The sequence below is a fragment of the Orycteropus afer genome, unplaced genomic scaffold (assembly GCF_000298275.1).
Source record: "Orycteropus afer afer isolate SDZICR_OR568_19922 unplaced genomic scaffold, OryAfe1.0 scaffold00539, whole genome shotgun sequence".
NCBI lineage: Eukaryota > Metazoa > Chordata > Mammalia > Tubulidentata > Orycteropodidae > Orycteropus > Orycteropus afer.
The window spans coordinates 679,283-692,660 of NW_006922126.1; the positions used below are offsets into that span (position 1 = coordinate 679,283).

At 45.1% G+C, this 13,378-nt stretch overlaps 1 protein-coding gene across 1 annotated transcript in view; it reads right to left on the reverse strand.

Annotated features, from left to right (window-relative positions):
• Positions 1-13,378, reverse strand: part of GAK (cyclin G associated kinase) — a 140,798-nt gene that overhangs the window by 41,587 nt on the left and 85,833 nt on the right. Inside the window, exons 16-18 of the mRNA XM_007955764.1 lie at positions 3,703-3,897; positions 3,018-3,135; positions 2,282-2,361 (exon numbers count right to left, since the gene is read on the reverse strand). Of these exons, the coding sequence (XP_007953955.1) occupies positions 2,282-2,361; positions 3,018-3,135; positions 3,703-3,897 (393 nt within the window). The remainder of the gene's footprint in view (positions 1-2,281; positions 2,362-3,017; positions 3,136-3,702; positions 3,898-13,378) is intronic.

Below are 13,378 nucleotides of genomic sequence, written 5' to 3' on the forward strand. Positions count from 1 at the left end.
GGGACAATCTACTTCTGTAGAGATTTACCACCTTGGAAACCCACAAGGGGTCGTTGTGAGTCAGAATCAACTCGATGGCAGTGAGCTTTGGTCTTCTGTTTGGAGTCTTGGTCTACTCTCACATCCATACAGCAACATCAGCTCTCTTGCTCCCATTTGCATGATAAGCCATTTTCCATCATTTAACTCAGCATTTCTGGGGTTTCATCAACTGTTTTAAGAAGTGTGAGTTTTATAAAGAGCATCTAGTTGAGCTTTTTCTTTTGTTTCTATCCAGACCAACAGTCTGTATCTTGTAATTCAAGTACCGAGTCCATCGACTGTCAATGTAAAGACCGGTCTAGGTGGACCGTGGGCTACCCTGTCACTGTCTGTTTTCTATCCATCTCGTCTGGTTTTCCTTCTCTATCCATTCTGTCATCTTTTGGATCAACCACATTTATTATTCTATGTCTCCTCTATCTAGCTCTTTCTTGTTATCCTAGGGATGCGGTCCTGACTCGTCAGTCTGTCTGAAGTCAGCATTTACTCCTTCCCAGGTGACTCAGGGACCACACACAGATGAACTCCCTCAGTCCCCCACACACAGATGAACTCCCTCAGTCCCCTCTCCCTCCTTTCGTGCTACTGTTATCATATATTTTTCCTACAAACAGGTTTAAAATCCTAACACATCAGTACTGCTGTTCTAAACAGTTAACACTCATCCACGCTTTTCAGTGTGCCTCATTATTTCCTTTCCTTGAGTCTCAGGCTGGCTTGAAATTCTGGGTCATTTTCACCTGCCATTTGGCACCTCCTGAAATGCAGCAGTTCTGTAGGCAGCAAACAGTCTCAGATATTGTTTTCCTGAAAACACCTTCAATTCACCTTCATTTTTGAAGGCTAACTTCACTGTACGTGTAGAATTGCAGGCTGGCATGTTTTCCAGCACTTTGAAGAGACCATCCAATCCACGTCTGGCTTCCATCATTTCAGCTGAAAATCAGCTGTCAGTCGTACTATTACTTGGAAAGTCATGTGTCCTCATCTTCATTCCATGTTTTTGAACTTAGTAACATAGCTAGTCAAAGTCCTTGCCTACTAATGACAAAGGTGGAAAAAAAGAGGAGAAAGGTCACAGTGGGGACCAGATGAGCAGAAAAGAGTATAAGGTGCCAACATGAAAAAGACACAACAAAGACAAAAATGTAAAAAGATATGAAAGAGATACGAAGAAGTGACGTAACAACTGAGCCCCCTCAGTCTTGTGATGATGCCATGAGAGCAGCGGCCACTACCTCTTCCTGAGCCTCTGCCACCTGCCAGGCCCTGGCCCAACACGCTACCTGCATGAGCACACGGACTTCCTCCCCCTAGAACTGGGTGGGATCAGAGTCCGTGGAATCCTCCCAAGAGCCCTGAAGGACTGGTCCTAACACTTCCCCTTTGTTACCGGGTAATAAACAGAACACAGAGCTTGGAAAACGACAGGACCTGCATGGCCACAGGCACCTGTCTCTAGAGTCCCTCTCATGTGGCTTCCTTCCTGCTCCTGGGGCCTCTCCCTGTGCCTCTGAACAACATACTTCACTCTGTCCTGTTGGTAAGTCTGTGCATGTGCCTGAGCTAGAATCAAAGCCGGGAAAACATGTCCTGCTGCTCACCAGCTGAAACAGGTCAGCTACGGCAGTCTGACACCACCATCTAAAATGCCAAGTGCATGAGATGGTCCGCTCTGGGGCCAGGTGGTGCTGTTTGTCATTTAACACACCACTGTAACAAGTTCCTGTACCTGAGAGAGTGCTATGTGAGATTAGAGGGTTAGCCCTCCCTGCTAATCGTTTACGTATCTGCCTCTAAAACCAGCTCGTGAGCTCTAGGGCAGCAGGAACACTTATTCGTCTCCGATTTCCGGGCCCAGCACAGTGCTTTTGCTAATACGCACTGAATAGCGGAGGGATCCGTCTGGCTACAGCACACTCAGTGTGTGAAGTCCTAATTCTAAAAGAGGTGCTCTGGCCATCCAGAGTCATCCATGCCAAAAGTGAAACGCCATCGCCGTCACCTCTGTGGGGGCAGGGCCTTGGAAATGAAAATGACCTTGGTCTCAGGAGGAAAGATCCAGATTTTAAGTCCCATATACACTCCTTGCCCCGGTGTACTCATCATATCCATCCCAGGAAGTCACTGTCCTGTGTTCACCTACATGTGGCGCCAGTGCTGAGTGTGCACACACCCTATCTTCCACCTGTCCCAACAGCTGTGTGCCCAAGAGCCACACAGTGTGACACCAACGTACTTTGCAAATTTCACAGTAGTTGCATTCCGAGGCACAAATCCAGTGTGGAACTGAATCTGGAACATCTTCATGGAGGCCATCTGGAAAAGAAAGCAAGTGTGAGCCCCCATGCTGAGGAGGGAAAGCGCAGACCCACACACAGACCCTCTCTCCTCCCGCAAGGACAGCACTGTCAGTCGCAGGGCAGTTCAGGTACAACAAGTTCCTAAGGACACGAAGACAGGACACCGGAGACAGTCCTTTGTGTCGCATACATTAGGGGGAGGGGGTGAGATGGAGAGGGAGAGAGGAGAAGGGGAGACAAGCAGGAAGGGGGAGTCAGCCAGAGACAAGGGCTCTGAGGAGTCCCTGGGAGTGGCAGCACAGGGGCTGTGGCCCCAAACCAGCAGCAAGCAGCCCCCGAGGTGGACGGCTCCGCAGCCCTAAGGCTGGCGCCCAGCAGATGCTCACTGAAGACGAGGCAGTGCCGTCACGCTGGAGGGGCTGCTGGGGGTTTGGGGAGGCTGAGGGGACCATCTCCTCTGGCCTGTGCTTCGCAGATAGTGTTAAGCACTCCACGAGCCATCTGTCTGATTAAAGCCTGAACGTCTTGCTGGACAGTGAGCTTGAGGTAGAAACCCCCTCCAAGAATCACCAAGCACCAAAGAAATGAGAAGCAAACGACAAGGGCTGGCAGCAGCCACCGCGGAACGCAGGACATGCCCCACACTGAGAACGGTGCCGTGGAGGCGCTCACCTTGGCCTGCAGCCGTCCTCCCAGGGTGGATCTGGCGTGGTAGATGACAATGAGCACGTCTCCTTGCACTGTTATGCCCAGGGGAATCACTGCTTTGCCATCTTCAGTCTTAAAATCCCTAAACAACAGAATGAGGAGGAACTGCTGGCCCAAGTCAACCAAGTAACACTGTGCTGAAGAACAACCTTCAAAGCTGCTGAGTCTCAGCCAGAGAGCCAAGACCCTTCTGAAGGGGCACACGCTGAAACTCACACCATCTTATCTTGTTGCAGCACTGCTAAGTCTCAGCGAAAAAGCCAAGACCATTCTGAAGTGGCACATGCTGAAAGTCACACCACCTCATCTTGTTGACTTTGGTACTAACGAAAACAAATTACCTTTTGGGGTATTTACTCCAGGAAGTTACTTCCAAGATGCTACTCCCCCGATGCACAATGGTCACAGTAACTTAAGCAAACACACGTCGATGACCATAAGCCTGTGCGATTTAAGCTGTGAAGGTCTGCACACACGGCTCAAAGCCACCAGTCTACAGCAAAGGTCAAAGACGCGGTTCTAAAGGTATCTACCTAAGCAAAGGCTTTTCACTGCACAGCTAAAGCGCCTCTTTGACAGGTTCCCTGAGCATTTAGCACATACAGATTTAGTGGTCATGGAGCAAGGACGGGCCCGTGGCTATACTCACTTCATCTTGTCATACTCCTGGGACGTGGTGGTCACGCGTTCATCTCCGACGTAGACTTCACAGAAGGGCCGGCAGCCATTTCGCTGCTTGCTGAACAGGGGCACGGGCGTCATGGTGACGGCTTTCACCAGGATGGGCTTGCTGTGTGGCGTGATGGGCTCCTCTGCCACCATGTCACACATGTACTCTATGTACCTGGAAGCACAGTCAGTGCACCGGGTCACACATGCACTCTATGTGGGTGGAAGGCCACTCCGTGCACCGGATCACATGCGCACTGTCTGTCCCCGGAAGGCCACCCCGTCCACTGGATCACGTGCGCACTGTCTGTCCCCAGAAGGCCGCTCCATGCACCGGGTCACGTGCGCACTGTCTGTCCCCAGAAGGCCTCTGTGTACCGGGTCACGTGCGCACTGTCTGTCCCTGGAAGGCCACTCCGTGCACTGGGTCACACGTGCACTCTATGTGGGTAGAAGGCCACTCCGTGCACTGGGTCACATGCATACTGTCTGTCCCTGGAAGGCCACTCTGTGCACTGTGTCAACATGCACACTCTATGTGGCTAGAAGACCACTCAGTGTACTGGGTCACTTATGTACTATATCAATCTAGAAGCCAATGTGATGTCATATCAGACATATACAGGCACTCCCCAGATTATGATGGAGTTCTATTCCTGAGTCTGTCTGTAAGTCAAAAACACGTCACTGGAACAGTGAGGTATGGTGTGTATCTAACATCACTTTGTCATGTCTGTCTTAGGATAGAGTGTGTACCTGTGCATAAAAAACATTAAAGAAGCACTTCAAGAGACACCAAAACATCTTTACCACGTAATTCAGGAGCAACAATGCCTTCGTTGATGGGCTTCACACAGCAACGTCTGCTGTCAGTAGGAACCACTGCGTGCATCTCAAATTTGTAATATAAGAGGCATTATGGGGGTTGGTTTGTAATTACAGGGTGTACATATGTCAAGCATTTGTAACCCAGGGACTGCCTATAGTCTATGGACCTAGAAGGCTGCTGAGTATCAAACGTCCCACTAATCTGTATTTGAAAGACCACGTGACACCACATCCTATGTACATTCTGTGTGCTGGGAAACCAGTTTCACATCCCACCACAGAGGAACTGCATGTCTGGGAGACCATTCCACACATCACACACGCACTCTATGAACCTGGAAGGCTATTCGCCATACCTCGTCACACACGCATTACACGTACAGGCAGACCACAGAGATACTGGGGGTTCAGTTCACCTCACCACCACAGTAAGGCGAGCCATACAAATGTTCAGGTTTCCCAGCTCACACAGAAGTTATGTTTACACTGTACTGTAGCCTAGTAAGCATGCAGCAGCATGATGAAAACGCTTGAAATACCGTGAGAATCACCAAAATGTGACAGAGACATGAAGTGAACATGTGCTGCTGGCAAAATGGTACCAACAGACTTGCTTGACGCAGGGCTGCCACAACCTTCAATGTGTAAACAATGCAGCATCTGTCAGCACGACAAAGCAAACCATGGTAAAACAAGGTGCAGTGAATTGCTTGATGTGGCCCTTCTAGCCACTGTCCTCCATTCTGTCGTGTTTTGTAAATCCCATTATCTATGCCTGTTTGGGGTGGTGTGGTAGTTAAGTTCAGGTATCAACTTAACTGGGCAGCTGGCAGTAGTCATTCCCTATAATGACTGGCAGTTGGAATTCAGACCTTGGCAGTTATAACTGGTAGATTGGGCTGAAGCACTGTTGGTGGAAGTCAAGTTCCTGAGGGAAAAAAAATCACCCAAACTTCCCTGAGGGTATACCTACGAATCTCCTGGGAAGATTCGCTCTTCCTCTTGCTCCGGTTTTGTTTCTTGGATCATCCTCATCTCACCCCTGGATTTCGGACAGTAGCCGCCGTCTGATCTACTGATCGAGGTTCATCAAACCCCGAGAGTTGGGAGGATCTGCCAGCCTCCACCACTCCTACTCAAGGGCCCGAGACTCGCCAGCCTGCCAGCCTCCACCACTCCTACTCAAGGACCCGGGACTCGCCAGCCTGCCAGCCTCCACCACTACTACGTGAAACGAACCCTTGGCTATTTGTGAGTTCTGTGAGGTGTCACAGCGAAATTCAGAACGCTAAGACTGGGGAAATTACTGGGAGGAGGAGGAGGAGGAGGGATTAATGTCTGAAATGATGGAGTGGTATGGTAGTTTGGACATTTGGGACATCCTTGACCTCGACCTCATGGGGACTAGCCTCGTGCTGATCTTTCTAAGATAAATTGTCCAAGCACAAGGTATGCCTGCATCCAGAAGACCAGTCAACACCACGTCACAGGTACTCTACCTTTAAGACCACTAATGCACCACGTCGTACATGTACTCCATGTGCACGGAAGACCAGTCGACACCACATCACAGGTACTCTACCTTGAAGACCACTAATTCACCACGTCGTACGTGTACTCCATGTGCACAAAGACCAGTCGACACCACATCCCAGGTACTCTATCTTGAAGACCACTAATGCACCACGTCGTACGTGTACTCCATGTGCACAGAAGACCAGTCGACACCATGTCCCAGGTACTCTATCTTGAAGACCACTAGTGCACCACGTCGTACGTGTACTCCATGTGCACGGAAGACCAGTCGACACCATGTCACAGGTACCCTACCTTGAAGACCACTAATGCACCACGTCGTACGTGTACTCCATGTGCACAGAAGACCAGTCGACACCACGTCACAGGTACTCTACCTTGAAGACCACTAATGCACCACATCGTACGTGTACTCCATGTGCACGGAAGACCAGTCGACACCACGTCACAGGTACTCTACCTTGAAGACCACTAATGCACCACATCGTACGTGTACTCCATGTGCATGGAAGATGAGTCGACACCACGTCCCAGGTACTCTATCTTGAAGACCACTAGTGCACCACATCGTACGTGTACTCCGTGTGCACAGAAGACCAGTCGACACCATGTCACAGGTGCTCTACCTTGAAGACCACTTACACACCATGTTGTATGTGTACTCCACATACACAGAAGACCATTCGACACCATGTCACACGTATGCTCTACATACTGGACATTCTATTCACTCTGTTACACAAACAGCTCAACACCAGGTTTGAGAAGAAAAATTACGTGTGGAAAGTGAACTCAAGAGTGCTGTAATTTTTGTAATTTCTACTTAAAAAACCCTACCCCAAAACCCCCGAACAAAGATTAAATGTGACTACACACATGGAAGCACTGTAGAGATCTATGCAAGTGTAGAGACATGATTTGAATTAAAAATCGAGACAATACTTTGTCAACACTCCAGGGGACCACAGCAGCCAGACTGCCACTGCCTTTGTTCAATTATTTTAACCACATGTTCTCTAAGCCTGGAAGAGTCATTCCAGCTGGACTCAGGGCATGTGCACCGTCCTTGGGAGAAGGCGATCATGCGTCAAGTAACTACAGATACATATTCCATGTATGTAGAGTCCTGTGGAGGAGAGTGGAGACCACGGTTCCTGACACAGAGACAGTTGCCATCTGGGTGGGCATGAGAAGCTCCTAGAACAAGGAGTCTGTAGACAGGGTACTGGTTATCTATTATCATGTTAACAAACTGCTATAAATGTAGCTGCTGACATGATACCCATTCACTATCATACAGCTTTGGCTTAGCGGGGCCCTCCACTCACAGCATCTCAAGGTGCTGGCTGCACTACATTCCTTTCTGGAGCTCAGGGTCCATCTCCCAGCTCAGGAGGATATGGGCAGAATGCAGTTCTCTGCAGCCATGAAATTGAGGCTTGGCTCCTAGAGGCCACCTGTAGTGTGCTGACCCGGTCTCTCTCCAGGCAGTCCCTATCACAGCTGTCTGTTATCTTCAAGGTTGGAAGGAAACCACTCTGACCTCAAGATCCTCTTTTAAAGGGTTACGCTCTCCCAAGATAACCTCCCTTTTTAGTAACTCAAGTTAACTGATAAAGGACCTTAACTTCATGTGTGAAACCTTCCCCTCTGCCACAAAGTGTCACACAATCCCAGGAGTGGTGTCATCTTTGCAACAATCAACAGTTTAGAAGCAGTCCTGAGTCCACCCACACTCAGGGGGTAGGCATTGTACCAGAGTGCAGTCCTGAGGAGGCACCAGAGCATAGCACCCACGATAGCCAGAGACCTAAAGCATGAATGGGGACCAGCTGGGAAAGGCAGTATCAGGAAGAGACAAAGAACCCCGTTTAGTTCTTGAAATAGTGTGAGCCTTCCGCTCAGCTCTTTTCAAAACTGCTGACAGCTACAGCTTCTTTGTGTTCCCTATGCTGCACAACCAGCCTGCTGCCACCCCCAGAGAGCCTGCCGAGATGCTAACTGTGAATGTGCCGAGTCTACTCCTCCCATCAGGGACAGTTACAACATGGCGAGTCGTCAGTCAATGGGCACAGCACATGACTCTCCAAACACTCAACTCTTCCTTTTTTCCTAAGTGTCTGTTCCTTCTTAGCATACAAATCTTAGGGGCATTTTGCTAGATCTAAGGCATCTGACTGCTAACCAGAAGGCTGGCAATTCAAACCCACCAGCCACTCCTCAGAAGGAAGATGGGGCAATCTACTTCCGTAGTGATACGGCCTCGGAAACCCAAGGAGGGGTCGCTATAAGTTGAGTCCGACTCGATGGCACATAACAACAACAAGTATTTCATATTTTTGTCTGGTGGTGTAGTGATTGAGGCATCTGCCTGCTAATGAAAAGGTCGACAGTTCAAACCCACCAGCCACTCTGGAAAGATGAGGCCACCTCATCTCTGGAAAAATGAGGCTTCCATAAAGGGTTAGAGCTTTGGAAATTCCACTGCGAGATGGAATCCACTCAATGGCAGTGAGCTTGGCTTTGGTTTGCTTATTATAAATGGAAGGAGCTCTGGTGGCCCAGTGGTTAAAGCATTCAGCTTTAAAAGTCAGCAGTTCGAATCCACCAGCCACTCTGTAAATAAGAGAAAGATGAGGCAGTTTTCTTCCATAAAGATGTACAGCCTTGGAGTTCCGGTAAGATGGTAGAATAGGCAGACAAACTACACAGACCTTCTTCAACAAAGAAAAGGGGAACCAATTAACACAGATATAGAAGATAATCCTGGAGCCCTGAGCTTTGAAGGGAAGGATACAGAAGTGGACTACACTCCAACTAGTAGAAGAACTTGCATGAAAACACCAAAAAAAGGAGACATACAGAGCTGTGGTCTGTCAGCGATCCTGACGGCACAGACAGCTTGGATATTGCCAGGTGGTGTTCAAATCAAACCAACCACACTCACTGCCATTGAGTTGGGTCTGACTCAAAGCAACCCTTCCTTAGGTTTCTGAGGCGGTACTACTACGGAAGTAGACTGTCCAACCTTCCTTCTGAGGAGTGACTGGTAGGTTTGAACTGCCATCCTAATGGTTAGCAGTCAAATGCTTCAGGCACTATACCACTACAGCTCCCCAGGTGCTGTAAGGACCTGAGAATTAACCTAAAAATTGGCCCTGCTAGCCAGGAGCTGCACAGAGGACTGCACTGGTGGCTGGTGAATAAAAGGGAAAGCAGCGAACAGGGAGATGGGCTGAGTGGTGGACTTCTGGCTGCCTGGAGGGTGCAGCCATTTTGAATGTTTACAAGTGGTTCAACCATTTTTGATATTTAAAGCGACAGCATTTTCTCAGATTCCAGGGACCTAAGAATAGATTGCACTTGTCGGGAACTACAAGGACATTCTGGACACGAACGACTGGAAAGGTGCAATACCCTTGTTACTCTTATAACCTACACCCTCTTGATGAACAGAGGTGCGGCCATTCCTCACTCCCAGCCACCTTCTGGGGCAGCAGAAATTCCATCTCAGTCTGTGTGCTCAGATGGAGCCAGGGTGCCCTGCCCAGATTTTTTTCCTTTATTTTTTTAGCTTGTTTTTGTTTGTTTTAATGTTACTATTTTTTTCTTTTCCATCCTTTTTATTATTTTTTCTTATTTCCTTCACAGGTTCCAACTTCCAGCTTCTTCCCTCTTCCCGGTTCCCATTTTTTTTCTTGTGGTTCTCCCCATTCCTTGTTTTTCTTTTTGCATTTTTCTCATTTTTTTCTTCATTATTTTCCTACTCTACCTTGTTTGCCTTATCCTCCCTCCCTAGATATTGCAGAGATTTTTTTCCCTCTTTTTCTATGCATAATTCTTTTTCCTTTTAAAAGTATTTCTTTAAATATTTTCTCTCATTTACTGCCTTTCTTCTTTCTTCTTTTTGATGACTGTTCCTGTATGTTTATGTGCTATGTTTTTGTCTGCTTTCTTTTACTTTTTTGATTGTTCTTTTGTCTAACTGAACGGGAGACAGCAACCATGCACATACAATGCAACCATACCTACACCTTCTGCAGCTCCACTTACTGAGGGAGAGCCACCACTTCCTTCTGGACCAACTTGTCAATGATACACAACCACCAATAAGAGCCTGACTCACCCCTTAACTGCTCTTCGCAGTTAACAGAGATCTGTGCAGCAACTCTCATTCTCTATCACACCCACCAAGAGACAGGTAGTGAGTGCATAAGTGCTGCCCACTAGCAAATAGAGGAGTACAGTACCCTGCTTACTCAGATACATCCCTCACCCAAAAAAAGGGGGAAATCACTCCAAAATACAATCACTCATTAAATATAAATACAAAAAGTCACAATGTCTCAGAGACAACAGACCATCACAGTCCACACACACACAAAAAAAGCAAGATAAAGCAGTAGAAACAAGGGAGAAGGATACAGACCCAGAACACATCTCTGAGGAAGAAGCCTCATTGGAGCTCATTGATAAGGAATTCAAAAGAATTATAGCTAAGTACTTTTAATAAACTGAGAAAAAGATCAAGGAAAACAATGACAAAATTAAGAAAAACACAGACAAAACCCTAGAACAATGTCAAAAGACAATACAAGAACAAAATGACAAAATAAATGAAAAATCAGAAATGATACGAAACCTACAGATAGAAATCCAGAAAATTAATACTAAATTTTCAGAAAGAGATAACACATTGAAAGGGCAAAGGAGTAACAATTGAATCAATGGAAGATAGAATTCATGAGATTAAAGACAAATACATGAATATTTCTTTGGAAAGGGATCAATCAGAAAAAAAAAAAAAATCAAACCAAAATGAAGAAAGTTTAAGATTCATGTGGGATACCATGGAAAGGAATGACCTATATGTAATTGGAATTCCAGAACAGGAAGAGAAAAAGAAAACGACTGAGAAAATTGTCCAAGATTTGTTGGAAAAGAACTTCCCTGATATGATGAAAGATGAGAATATATCCATTCAGGAAGTCCAACGAACCTCAAACAGGGCAGACCCCAAAATAAAATCACCAAGACATATCATCATCAAACTCACCAAAACCAAAGACAAAGAATCCTGAAAGCAGCATGGGAGAAACAAAAAGTTATCTATAAAAAACAACCAATAAGAATAAGCTCTAATTTCTTACCAAAAACGATGAAAGTGAGAAGGCAATGGGATGGTATATATAAAACCCTGAAAGAGAAAAATTTTCAACCAAGTATTATATACCCAGCACAACTGTCCCTCAAATATGATGGTGAAATTAGGAGATTTCCAGATAAGCAGAAATTAAAGGAATCTGTTAAAACCAGACCAACCTTCCAAGAGATACTAAAGGGAGTCCTTTGAACAGAGAACCAATAATAGCAAACAACAACCGACCACTAATACACAAGAGGACATAACCTAGAAACCAACACAGCTACGGAAGTATCCAAAGTAAAATGAGCTTACAACGGATTGTAAACAGGGAACCAGAGACACCAATTGCCAAATGAGGACAACTACAAACCAAAAAGAGGGAGAAAATAGTGTACTTACAGAACTTCTAAATGGTGAGGAAGTCAAGAGAGTTGCAAGATAGAATGGACTGTTGTAAACTTGAGGAGAAAATTATAAATCATAAGGTAACCAAAGAAAAATGATAAACCTTCACATCACAGTACAAAAGAGGATAAGCACAAATGTTTAGCAAATCCTAAAATAGCAACAAAGGAAATAATAGTATGATTCATAAACATAATGAGATCAGCACAGAAAATTATATGGAACAAAGAAACCAGGAATACCATGAAAAAACACATAAAAAAATGATACCAACCAATTCATACTTGTCAATAATTACACTGAATGTCAATGGATTAAATACACCATTCAAGAGATGGAGAGTTGCAGACTGAATAAGAAAATATAACCCATCAATATGCTGTCTACAAGAGACAAGCCTTAGAGACAAAGACAAAAATAGACTAAAAATCAAAGGTCGGAAAAAGATGTATCAAGCAAATGGCAACCAAAAAAGAGCAGGAGTGGCAATATTAATTTCTGATACAATGGACTTTAAGACAAAAACCACCATACAAGACAAGGAAGGACATTATATAATGATTAAGCAATCAATTGAACAAGAAGATATAACCATAATAAATATCTGTGGACCCAATGAAAGAGCCCCAAAATATATAAATCAGACTATAAAAGAGTTCCAAAGGCAAATAGATCACTCCATAGTCACAGTAGGAGACTTTTAATACACCACTTTCAATGAAAGATAACACTGGAAAGAAACTCAACAAAGACGCAGAAGAACTAAACAATACAATCCACCAACTTGACCTTATAGACATCTACAGAGCACTTCACCCAACAACTGCACAATACACATTCTTTTCCAGTATTCGTGGAACATTCAACAGGATAGACCACATGTCAGCCCATAAAGCAAACCTTAATAAATTCAAAAACATCGAAACACTGCAAAGCATGTTCTCAGATCATAATGCTATCAAATTAGAAATCAACAATAGGAAGATCAACAGAAAAAGAGTAAACACATGGAAACTGAACAATACCCTCCTTAAGAACGACTGGGTAAGAGAAGAAATAAAAAAATGAAATTAACACATTCCTTGAATCAAATGAGAATGAAAACAGCACATACTAAAATCTTTGGGATACAGCAAAAGCAGTGATCAGAGGCCAACTGATAGCAATAAATGCATACATCAAAAAAGAAGAGCCAAAATCAATACTTTAAATCAACATCTCCAACAATTAGAAAAAGAACAGCAAGAAAAGCCTATGTCACCAGAAGAAAGAAAATAATCAACATTCGAGCAGAAATCAACGAAACAGAAAATAGAAGACAACAGAAAAAAAATCAACAGGACAAGAAGTTGGTTTTTTGAAAAGATTTAAAAAATTGACAAACCACTGGGAAATTTAACAAAGGAAAAGAAGGAGAGAATACAAAATAACACGAATAAGAAACGAAATGCGTGTACATCACAACAGAACCAACTGAAATAAAAAGGATAATATCAAGATACTATGAAGAACTGTACTCTAACAAATTTGAAAATTGAGAAGAAATGGACAGATTTCCAGAAACACACTACTTATCTAAACTAATACAGACTGCTACTTTGGTGAGTAGCAACTGGGATCTTAAAAGCTAGCAAGCTGCCATCTAGATGCAATGATTGGTCTCTCCTTGTCCAGAGCAAAGAAGAATGAAGAAAACCAAAATTCATGGAAACAATTAGTCCTAGTGACTGTTACACCATCC